We start from the raw sequence: 12,655 nt of genomic DNA, 5'->3' as shown, positions 1-12,655 counted from the left end.
TTTGGCTCGCACATGGGATAGACCATTACTAAGCTGTGGGCAGTGAAATCTGATACCAGTAAATAAGTTAATAAGTGAAACAAACACGACTTCACAAGTCACCACCACTCGGGAACAGTTATCGCCATGTATTTTTTTGTTGAAGTACAGTACGCTGTGGGCTCTGCGTACTGTAAACCAGAACTACAGGCTCACCATCAGGCAATACTCAACACGTACATACTACACAGTAGTACTGTACATGTATGTGGCAATCTTTGTGGTTCCCAGAATGTTTTAGTCCATTTTCTTAATATAAAATGGTCACAAGGTCAATATTTAGTTTTGCTCTGAGGTCTGAGATTAAAGTCAAAGTTACAGGTGTTATGCCTTCTGAAAACCTTCCTTATAGATGAAGTAGGCTACAGCCACTGAAATTCACTCTCCCTTTCATCACTCTCTTTCTCCTTCCCTGTTCACCACTCTAGTTACTGTATAGACTTTATCTTTATTATTACTTTGAGAAGTTCTGTTAAGCAGATAATGTGTGCTATGTCCGTTTAACAGATTCTGTTTTTTTTACTCTTCATTAGCCCTACATAGCCTACTAATGATGATAGGTTGACTCATAACCTGCATTCCCCGCGGATATATCCATGGGCTGTATAAAGAGAAAACAATACCTTCAAAAATCCATAAATGTATCATTATTGTGCAATTTATAGTCTAGGCTACATTGAGGTTTTTCTTTCATGATTGTAGGCTATCTAGCATTAGAGTGTAAGCCTAAACTTTAGGAAGTAACTGTACGCCAGCCTAATAGCCTACACACCAGTCGCCAAATGCTTTTGGGAACGGGCAGAAAAAGGTAACGTCATTGATCCACGGAGGCAAAAAGGAAAATGTCAGAGTTGAATTCAATAAGAGAAAAGCTGCAACATTTGCCAATTTTTTTTTTTTTTTATTCTTCAAGCTTTGTCAAATTGGTTGTTGATCATTGCTAGACAACCATTTTCAGATCTTGCAATAGATTTTCAAGCGAATTTAAGTCAAAACTGTAACTTGGCCACTCAGGAACATTCACTGTCTTCTTGGTAAGCAACTCCATTGTAGATTTGGCCTTGTGTTTAAGGTTATTTTCCTGTCTGGTGAAAGCAGACTGAACCAGGTCTTCCTCTAGCAGTTTGCCTGTGCTTATCTCTATTACATTTATTTTTTATCCTGAGAAACTCAGAGAAAAGAAGGCGTAACTGGCCGCGACCGGGAGGTCCGTGGGGCGATGCACAATTGGCCTAGCATCGTCCGGGTTAGGGAGGGGTTGGCCGGTAGGGATATCCTTGTCTCATCGCGCACTAGCGACTCCTGTGGCGGGCCGGGCGCAGTGCGCGCTAACCAAGGTCACCAGGTGCACATTGTTTCCTCCGACACATTGGTGCGGCTGGCTTCCGGGTTGGATGTGCGCTGTGTTAAGAAGCAGTGCGACTTGGTTGGGTTGTGTATCGGAGGACGCATGACTTTCAACCTTTGTCTCTCCCGAGCCTGTACGGGAGTTGTAGCGATGAGACAAGATAGTAGCTACTAAAACAATTACCCCACAAAAAAGGGGTAAAACATTTTTTAAATTATGGAGAGTGGTACTCAGTAATATGTTGCATTGGATTTCCCCAAACATATAAAAAGTTAATTGCTTTGCCACATTTTTTACAGTATGTGTGTTGTAAACAGGATGGATGTTTTGGAATATTTTCAGGCTTCCTTCTTTTCACTCTGTCAATTAGGTTAGTATTGTGGAGTAACTACAGTGTTTTTTATCCTATCACTATGTAACTGTTTTAAAGTCAACATTGGCCTCATGGTGAAATGCCTGAGCAGTTTCCTCCCTCTCCGACGACTGAGTTAGGAAGGACGCCTGTATCTTTGTAGTGAAAATTCTGGTTGCAGCACAACAAAATGTGGAAAATTCAAGGGGTTTGAATACTGTCTGAAGGCAATGTAAATTAGACAACAACAAAAAATCCTGCACCCCTGTCAAAAAAGAAATCGCCCCACCATCTCTGACTGTAGCTTCTTACAGCGCATTTTCTAAATTAGAGGGTTACACTCTTAGAAAACTGGTTATTTGGGGTTTAATATAGAACCCTCTGGTTCTTCAGATGAGATTAAAGAACCCTTTACTAATAAAGGTTATATACACTACCATTCAAAAGTTTGGGTTCACGTAGAAATGTCCTTGTTTTTGAAAAGAAAGCACATTTTTTCGTCCATTAAATTCAAATAAAATTGATCAGAAATACAGTGTAGACATTGTTAATGTTGTAAATGACCACTGCAGCTAGAAATGGCCGATTTTTTTAACAGAATATCTACATAGGCGTACAGAGACCCATTATAAGCAACCGTCACTCCTGTGTTCCAATGGGACGTTGTGTTAGCTAATCCAAGTTTATCATTTTAAAAGGCTAATTGATCATTAGAAAACACTTTTGCAATTATGTTAGCACAACTGAAAACTGTTGTTCTGATTACAGAAGCAAAAAAACTGTCCTTCTTTAGACTAGTTGAGTATCTGGAGCATCAGCATTTGTGGGTTCGATGACAAGCTCAAAATGGCCAGAAACAAAGAACTTTCTTCTGAAACTCATCATTCTAATCTTGTTCTGAGAAATGAAGGCTATTCCATTCGAGAAATTGCCAAGCCACTGAAGATCTCGTACAACGCAATGTGTACTACTCCCTTCAAAGAACAGCGCAAATGGGCTCTAACCAGAATAGAACGAGGAGAGGGAGGCCCCGGTGCACAACTGAGCAAGAGGACAAGTACATTAGTGTCTAGTTAGAGAAACAGATGCCTCACAAGTCCTCAACTGGCAGCTTCATTAAATAGTACCCGCAAAACACCAGTCTCAACATCAACAGTGAAGAGGCGACTCCAGGATGCTGGCCTTGAGCTCAGGTTCATCATGTTTCCATTGATCTTCCTTGAGATGTTTCTACAATTTGATTGGAGTCCACTTGTAGTAAATTCAGTTGATTGGACATGATTTGGAAATGCACATATCTGTCTATATAAGGTCCCACAGTTGACAGTGCATGTCAGAGCAAAAAACAAGCACAGAGTTCAAATGGATTGTCTGTAGAGCTCCAAGACAAGGATTGTGTCGAGGCACAGATCTGGGAAGGGTACCAAAACATTTCTGCAGCATTGAAAGGCCCCAAGAACATAGTGGCTTCCATCATTCTTAAATGGAAGAAGTTTGGAACCACCAAGACTCTTCCTAGACCTGGCTGCCCGGTGACACTGAGCAATCGGGGGAGAAGGGCCTTGGTCAGGGAGGTGGTCAGGGAGGTGACCAAGAACCCGATGGTCACTCTGATAGACCTCCAGAGTTCCTCTGTGGAGATGGGAGAACCATCCAGAAAGACAACCATCTCTGCAGCACTCCCCCATTCAGGCCTTTATGGTAGAGCGCCCAGACGGAAGCCACTCCTCAGTAAAAGGCACATGACAGCCCGCTTGGAGTTTGCCAAAAGGCACCTACAGACTCTCAGACCATGAGAAACAAGATTCTCTGGTCTGATGAAACCAAGATTGAACTCTCTGACCTGAATGCCAAGCATCACGTCTGGAGGATACCTGGCACTATCCCTACAGCGAAGCATGGTGGTGGCAGCATCATGCTGTGGGGATATTTATAGCGGCAGTGACTGGGAGACTAGTCAGAATTGAGGCAAAGATGAGCAAAGTATAGAGAGATCCTTGATGAAAACCTGCTCCAGAGCAATCAGAACCTCAGACTGGGGTGAAGGTTCACCTGCCAACAAGACAACGACCCTAAGCACACAGCCAAGACAACGCAGGAGTGGCTTCGGGATAAGTCTCTGAATGTCCTTGATTGGCCCAGCCAGAGCCCGGATTTGAACCTGATTAAACATCTCTGGATAGACCTGATAATAGCTCACAGAGCTTGAGAGCATCTGCAGAGAAGAATTCCAGTATGACAGCTTGCAAGTAGCCTAATGTTAGCCTACCAGTAAGCATGTTATTTTTCAATGTAACAAGGTAAGCAACATTGACTATTTAATTAAAATATATGAAACCCAAGTCATATGATAAATTATAGGCTAGATAAATAAAGTTATTTATTATTAGAATTTGAGCACGTTTGTAAGATAATTTAGCTAGCTAGCTAAACAGAAAAAGCTAGGCTACTTTAATTTGCCACTTTACAAGCAAACTCTTTGAAATATACATTATTTTTATTATGGGATATGCCAAATAGAGCTACAGACCCAGTCTAACATGGGCAAATAACCAACTGTTGATCAATATTTCAGTGTGGAGTCAATTGAAGGGACTAGTCTGTTTCATGAAGCCATTAGAAGACTGTTGCTGACTGAGGGGAGGTACAGTTGAAGTCTGAAGGTTACAAACACATACGTTGGAGTCATTAAAACTCGTTTTTCAACCACTCCACAAATTTCTTGTTAACAAACTACAGTTTTGGCAAGTCGGTTAGGACATCTACTTTGTGCATGACACAATCAATTTTTCCAACAATTGTTTACAGACAGATTATTTCACTTGTAATTCACTGTATCACAATTCCAGTGGGTCAGAAGTTTACATACACTAAGTTGACTATTCTTTAAACAGCTGGTAGGCTAATTGACATAATTTTAGTGTACCTGTGGATGTATTTCAAGGCCTACCTTCAAACTCATTGCCTCTTTACTTGACATCATGGGAAAATCAAAAGAAAACAGCCAAGAACTCAGAAAAAATATTGTAGACCTCCACATGTCTGGTTCATCCTTCGGAGCAATTTCCAAATGCCTGAAGGTACCACGTTCATCTGTACAAACAATAGTACGTAAGTATAAACACCATGGGACCACGCAACTGTCATACCGCTCCGGAAGGAGACGCGTTCTGTCTCCTAGAGATGAGCATACTTTGGTGCGAAAAGTGCAAATCAATCCCAGAAAAAACAGGAAAGGACCTTGTGAAAATGCTGGAGGAAACAGGTACAAAAGTATCTATATCCACAGTAAAACGAGTCCTATATCGACATAACCTGAAAGGCCGCTCAGCAAGGAAGAAGCCACTGCTCCAAAAACGACATTAAAAAAGCCAGACTAGGGTTTGCAACTGCACATGGGGACAAAGATCACACTTTTTGGAGCAACGTCCTCTGGTCTGATGAAAGAAAAACAGAACTGTTTGGCCATAATGACTATTCTTATGTTGGGAGGAAAAATGGGATGCTTGCAAGCCGAAGAACACCATCCCAACCGTGAAGCACAGGGGTGGCAGCATCATGTTGTGGGGGTGCTTTGCTGCAGGAGAGACTGGTGCACTTCACAAAATAGATGGTGTCGTGAGACAGGAAAAGTATGTGGATATATTGAAGCAACATCTCAAGACAATCAGTCAGGAAGTTAAAGATTGGTCGCAAATGGATCTACCAAATGGACAATGACCCCAAGCATACTTCCAAAGTTGTGGCAAAATGGCTTAAGGACAACAAAGTCAAGGTATTGGAGTGGCCATCACAAAGCCCTGACCTCAATCCCTATAGAAAATGTGTAAGCAGAACTAAAAAAGCATGTGCGAGCAAGGAGGCCTTCAAACCTGACTCAGTTACACCAGCTCTGTCAGGAGGAATGGGCTAAAATTCACCCAACTTATTGTGGGAATCTTGTGGAAGGCTACCCGAAACGTTTGACCCAAGTTAAACAATTTAAAGGCAATGCAACCAAATACTAATTTAGTGAATGCAAACTTCTGGCCCACTGGGTCAGATGAAAGAAATAAAACATTCTCTCTACTGACATTTCACATTCTTAAAAGAAAGTGGTGATCCTAACTGACCTAAGACAGGGAATTCTTACTAGGATTAAATGTCAGCAATTGTGAAAAACTGAGTTGAAATGTATTTGGCTAAGGTGTATGTAAACTTCCGACTTCAACTGTATGTATAGATTATTTATCATAAATTATGTATAATAAGTCTTGGTGATTCAGTAGCCTAGTTAATCATTTCACTACTCTTAACAAACTATGTTGTGCTCTGTCTGGCAGTAACCCAGAACTATCAGAAGGATCTCTCTTTCAGGTGCTGCTGACACCTGCATGTAAAATGCTCTTCTACATCATAATAATTATAAGACTGCTTAACATTTTGTCTTCCTTTTATCAGATTAACGCATGATTATTTCTGAAGATGAACTGGTGTTTTTGCTTTGTTTTTCTCCTCTGGTACCAGTCAAGCAGGTAGCCCAGTGGATAAGGAGATGGACCTGTGGCAGGAGTTGAACCTGTGGTTGAAAGGTGGCCAGTTTGAATCCCAGGTTGGACGCTGGGGTAAAAATGACAGTATTGATCTGACAGCTGCAGGGTTCACATCATCAAAACATTCCCCTATGGTTGGGCACTTGATTAAGGCACTTAAGAACCTGTGCTCCTCTCAACTGTATGATTGGGGGGTTGAGAACAGAATACTTTTGTTGCTCACTGTAACTAATGGACAAAGTATATTATATTGTATTAATACCCAGTTCCACAAGGGGCCTAAAAGGGACTTAGCCCCCTCAGTTGAATCTTGTGGCACCTCAGTTTTAGTTTTATGTCCCTATGTAAAAATAGCAAAAAAGTTGATTAACAGGTTGGCGGAAAAAAAAAGATCTGTATCTCCGCTGAGCTGTCAGCACAATGGACAGAGCACGCCACGGTGTGTGTGTGTGGACTTTGGAAAGCCACTGGGGTAGTTAGGTATGACTCCTTTGTATTTCCATTAAAAGAAGGGAAAATGTTTGTCATCTCTGTGTGAATAACGTGATCAAGTTTACCAGTTGGGTCCTGGTGAGGACGCCATGTTGGAGGCCGAACTGTGACCTTTCTGCTCTTCTGCTGTTCCTATAAGGGGCACTCTGCAGGAGTGTCCTGCCCTATGATGGGGTGTGTGAGGTTTTCATCCTGACATTGACTGACACTGAATTGATTATGACCGAGCTCTCTCCTAAGTCTGGAGAGGAGAGCACCCAGGAGAGCACTCGGGCTTGGGAGAAAATGGCGGCATCTCTAAAATGTTCCTGAGTGTGGCAAGGAAGTTGTGTAACTGCTGGGGGATCTGGAGACAACCCCAGTGTCCACTGTGCATTGTTTGGGATGGAATGCTCCTTTACCTGCTTCAACAAAGGCCCATGCAGGGAGGTTTGTGCACCAGTATCGCCAAAAGTTTAGTGGACAGTGTTTAGGGCCTGAGCAAAGTGTTCATCTGCTTCGGGGTAAATTCTATGATGGTCCTTTATTTGCTCTGCCAATCTACATTCACTAAATGGACATACCATGTTGGTCAATATGTATCATGTACCCAGTGCTTGTTTGGAATGTGCCATTCTGCCTGGCTGTCACATGTCCATTCGTTTAGGGAGTGTGTGCGTTTAAGGGGGGTGGTTAGAAATACTGAACCATGATGATTTCAGATGAAGGGAACATCTCCTGACAATGTTAATTAAGGTTACTGCTTATGTGTTAGGAACGTGACTTGAGCATAATTTAAAATGTGGAGACCCGGTGTGTCGTGAAGACATGCTGTAGACATGTCTCTCTCCACTATTGCGCACTGACTCCTGACAATTTGTATCAGCGTTCCAGTTGTTTGTCAATGTTTATCAATGCACCACGAAATATATATTCATCAGTGAAGTTACTGTTAATCCCTGCATATTCCCCCATTTATTTTGAATGTTTGGTTATGAAAATGTTGACAATTCATTAAATACAATATACACTCATAACATTCTCCTTCTTCAAGTGGAAAGGTTGTTTGGAGAGCTCACAAACTGCGCAACACTTGTGGATAAATAACGTGTGGTTTATTTAATTGCATTTAACAGTTTGCTGTCAATTTGTTCATTGTCTTTGATTGGAGAACATGTGTCTGGTTTCTCTGTCATGTTTAATGTTGTGTGAACGCGGCGCTTTAGCTATCTATAGATATACCTGGCCTGCTTGCCAAGAATAGGTGCGGCTAAATGTATTTCATTCCCTTTGGGGATGTTCTAGTTAGTTCACTTTTGGGTAACTCAAGAGGAGTCTGTCTGTATCTGAGCCTGGTAGACCCCACATGTGCTTTATTGGTTAAAACAGGTTTTTCCTGAATGCTGGTTAAAACAGGCTTTTTCTTTTGAGTACTGACATTTTGAAGTCAGAACTTTGTACATATATTCGTAAATATCACCATCATATTTGAAACACCAGCGCTGTGTAAATAAATCCGACACTCATTTGCCTGCCTCCTGCTGAATCTTTGTCCTTACGACTGCTAGAAGGCCAGTGTTTTACGCTGATACAGCGCAGCAGAGAAAGGCTACAGATTTCGTGCCAACCTGTCACTTCAAAAGCACTCCATTATATTGGAGTCTCTGCATTTGAACTATATGTTTATTGTGGTATAGCGTGAAATAAGCAGAATTCAATATCATTCCAATGCAAGAACCCCCAAAATGTTGTAATCTCGGCGATTTCAAGAGCCCCTTTAGTATCTTTATCCTGGCGCCGGGTCTTATGTTGTAAAGAAGTCACCAGTGTTAACCTGGCCCATCATTCAAACAGAGATGCCTCCCTGGCCATCAGTGCATATTTCCAAACTATGTTTGCATATAAAGACAATACATTCTAAAAACTATGCTGGTATTCTTTTGTCCATTATTCAATTGTTTATACAAAATTATATTCTTAGCTCAAAATATTACTATTTAAAAGTAGTATAATTAATAAATGGTACCATGCAAGGTTCTATATAGAACCATTTTGGTTTAGTGAAGAATAACCTCTACGGTTGCTATCAAAGAACCCTATAAATGGTTCTATATATAGAACTTTTTGTGGTTCCATATATGTAGCAAGTGATAGAAGCCTTTTTAGTTCTATAAGGAACATTTTATTCTAATAATATACCCTATAAAGTACAGCGCGCTATTTGTTAAAGGGCAACAGGTCTCCGAGCTACACATTTTCGGTGAAATGTCACTCATTGATTGCGAGGAAAATCGCTTACTAGGCCTAGCATTTATCGTGTTGATAGTAGGTTTAACATGATAGTTTCTTATAAAAATGTATACATCTAAGAACAAATAGGCCAAACAATAAATCTAAACAAATCTCCTTTACCTTTTCTTGTCCTTATCAGCCGTCATGTTTTCTTTTGCAAAGTTCAGTGACAAATGGAATTTCCCCGAAAGTCTGAATCAGTCCACTTACGCAACAATTTTCAAGTAACAAATAACATACACAATGAAAAATATTGAAAATCAAATCGAGATGAAGTAATTTCTCTGCTCTTTACGCACAGTCCATTTCAGATGCAAGTTGTCTTTCAGAAGCAGTAGGCAGCTGTACAGTCTCAGAACACTGCCAAGGATTGTACAGCCTTTTCACCGATTCACTAAAGGTAAGCCTACAATCCACAACCTTTAGCCTACAAATGCTTTAGAAGTTGGATAAAATAGGGTCCGCTGTCAAAGTTTCCTTCGTTGCGTTGGTTGTGCTGGTCTACTGAACTTCTAGCCCAGTTCGTTGTTCACTCTTTTGCGCTCAGCTGGCCAGTTGACAGTCGCTCACGCGTCAATCTGACCGCAGTGATTGGTGAAAATGCTGTGTAGAACCGCCTTAAATATCCCCACCCACTAACCTGATGGTTTCGTCGTTTTATACTGTCGTTCAGAGTCCCTGTAGGCCTACATACTTTGAGGCCTACAATTTTGAGTTGACTTGCAGTGTATGTTGTGTCGGAAGTTTACATACACCTAGGTTGGAGTCATTAAAACTCGTTTTTTAACCACTCCACAAATTTCTTGTTAACAAACTATTGTTTTGGCAAGTCGGTTAGGACATCTACTTTGTGCATGACACAAGTCATTTTTCTAACAATTGTTTACAGACAGATTATTTCATTTATAATTCACTGTATCACAATTCCAGTGGGTCAGAAGTTTACATACACTAAGTTGACTGTGCCTTTTAACAGCTTGGAAAATTCCAGAAAATGATGTCATGGCTCTAGAATCTTCTTGGTAGGCTAATTGACATCATTTGAGTCAATTGGAGGTGTATATGTGGATGTACTTCTTTATATCCACAGTAAAACGAATCCTATATCGACGATAACCTGAATGGCCACTCAGCAAGAAAGAAGCCACTGCTCCAAAACCGCCATAAAGGCCACACTACAGTTTGCAACTGCACATGGGGACAAAGATCGTACCTTTTGGAGAAATATCATCTGGTCTGATGAAACAAAAATAGAACTGCTTGGCCATAATGACCATCGTTATGTTTGGAGGGAAAAGGGGGATGCTTGCAAGCCAAAGAACACCATCCCAACCGTGAAGCACGGAGGTGGCAGCATCATGTTGTGGGGGTGCTTTGCTGCAGGAGGGGCTGGTGCACTTCACAAAATAGATGGCATCATAAGGCAGGAAAATGATGTGGATATATTGAAGCAACATCTCAAGACATCAGTCAGGAAGTTAAAGCTTGGTCGCAAATGGGTCTTCCAAATGGACAATGACCCCAAGCATACTTCCAAAGTCGTGGCAAAATTGCTTAAGGACAACAAAGTCAAGGTATTGGAGTGGCCATCACAAAGCCCTGACCTCAACCCTATAGAAAATTTGTGGGCAGAACTGAAAAAGCATGTGTGAGCAAGGAGGCCTAAAAACCTGACTCTGTTACACCAGCTCTGTCAGGAGGAATGGGCCAAAATTCACCCAACTTATTGTGGGAAGCTTGTGGAAGGCCACCTGAAACGTTTGACCCAAGTTCAACAATTTAAAGACAATGTTACCAAATACTAATTGAGTGTATGTAAACTTCTGACCCACTGCGAATGTGATGAAAGAAATAAAAGCTGAAATAAATAATTCTCTCCACTATTATTCTGACATTTCACATTCTTAAAATAAAGTGGTGATCCTTTCTGACTTAAGACAGAATTTTTACTAGGATTAAATGTCAGCAATTGTGAAAAACTGAGTTTAAATGTATTTGGCTAAGGTGTATGTAAACTTCCGACTTCAACTGTAGGTAGCTTAATTTACGGCCTTGCATTGAACAGATAAGTATGTCAACCATCCCAACCATTCATCTGTTCATGTGCTTGTTCGTTGATGGCAACAGAAAAACACATGCCTGTCATTCATGCCAGCCAATTGGGGCATTCAGAGTTCCCATGAGTCTTTTTAAAGATGGATCTACTAAAAATGCCTTTTCTGAATAATAATAATAATAACAGTTTTAGTCTATCCTCAGATAACTGTTGCTTGTTTAGCCATTCTGAAATGTTGAAGATGTTTCACAATTTCTTTTCCCATATGTGATATACAGTCAAGTCCATAATTATTGACACCTTTAATAAAGATTATAAAAAATACTTTATTAAATAAATAATACAAATCCTGAGCTATTTGTATGCAAAAAAGAGGGAATTATATTTTATACTAATACAATTGCTCAGAGTAAGATGTTTTGTTTAAAAATGAATAAATTAAATGTAAAAAAGAAAGGGGTCAAAATTATTGTCACCCCTCTTTTCAATACTCCAGCACCCTCCCCTTGTGAGGATAATGACACTGAGACTTTTTCTAAAATGTTTCATGAGATTGGAGAACACATTGGGAGGGAGCTGAGACCATTCCTCCATACAAAATCTTTACAGATCCTTGATATCCTTCGTCTGCCCTTATGGACTGCCGTCTTCTATTCAAACCACAGGTTGTCAATGTGGTTCAAGTCCGGAGACTGAGATGGCCATTGCAAGTTGATTTTGTTGTCAATTAAACATTTCTTTGTGGATTTTATTAGTGCTTGGGGTTATTGTCTTGCTGGAAGATTCACTTGCAGCCAAGTTTCAGCCCCCTGGCAGAGGAACCAGGTTTTTGGCTAAAATGTCCTGGTACTTGGTAAATTTCATGATACCCACAAGGAACCAGGGGAAGCAAAATAGCACCATAACATTGAAGATCCACCACCATCTTTTACCGTAAGTGTGAGGTACTTTTCTGCATAGATATGCTTCTGTTTTTCAACACCAAACCCACCACTGGTATGCGTAACCAAAGAGCTTTATTTTCATGTCTTCTGTCCATAGCACTGCTTCCAATCCAAGTGCCAATGACGTTTATCAAACTCCAGACACATCTTGTCACATTTATTTCACATTTTGGAAATTTCACATGATCTTAAGGTCACTTATTAAATGCCATATGTTCTGCATCATCTCCTCTTTGGCCAAATGAATGGATTGGATGGGCTGCAGTGAATCTGACATTCTGACATAAATATTACCAAGAAACTCACATAACATTCCATTAAAGTGTTTAATTATTGGTGGATTAACCACACTGAGCATGTGTGTTTACAATTATTAAAACAAGGCTGCGTTTACACAGGCATTTTAATTCTGATCTTTTGCCCAATTATTGGCAAAAGAGCTGATCTGATTAGTCAAAATAACAATTAGTGAATAAAAGATCAGAATCGGACTGCCCTTGTAAACAGCTTTGTGATAACAATTATTCATCTCAAGGATTAAACAAGTCAACTGAAGGTTCACTGACTGCTTTCAGTAAGTCATCTGTTGAGTTAGACCCCACTGGGTCAAAGTGACCCATA

At 40.6% G+C, this 12,655-nt stretch overlaps 1 protein-coding gene across 2 annotated transcripts in view; it reads right to left on the bottom strand.

Moving 5' to 3' along the window:
• The window catches only part of epas1b (endothelial PAS domain protein 1b), a 54,728-nt gene extending 45,138 nt beyond the window's left edge, over nt 1-9,590 (bottom strand). For both annotated transcript variants that reach the window (XM_029685328.2, XM_029685329.2), the window contains exon 1: nt 9,155-9,590. In XM_029685328.2, coding sequence (XP_029541188.2) covers nt 9,155-9,180 — 26 coding nt within the window. In that variant the 5' untranslated portion in view covers nt 9,181-9,590. The remainder of the gene's footprint in view (nt 1-9,154) is intronic.
• Between the last annotated feature and the right edge of the window lie 3,065 nt (nt 9,591-12,655).

Source organism: Oncorhynchus nerka, linkage group LG16 (assembly GCF_034236695.1).
Source record: "Oncorhynchus nerka isolate Pitt River linkage group LG16, Oner_Uvic_2.0, whole genome shotgun sequence".
Taxonomy (NCBI): Eukaryota; Metazoa; Chordata; class Actinopteri; order Salmoniformes; family Salmonidae; genus Oncorhynchus; species Oncorhynchus nerka.
The sequence above is the reverse complement of the archived record's forward strand: the minus strand, read 5'-3'. Positions and strand labels throughout refer to the sequence as shown.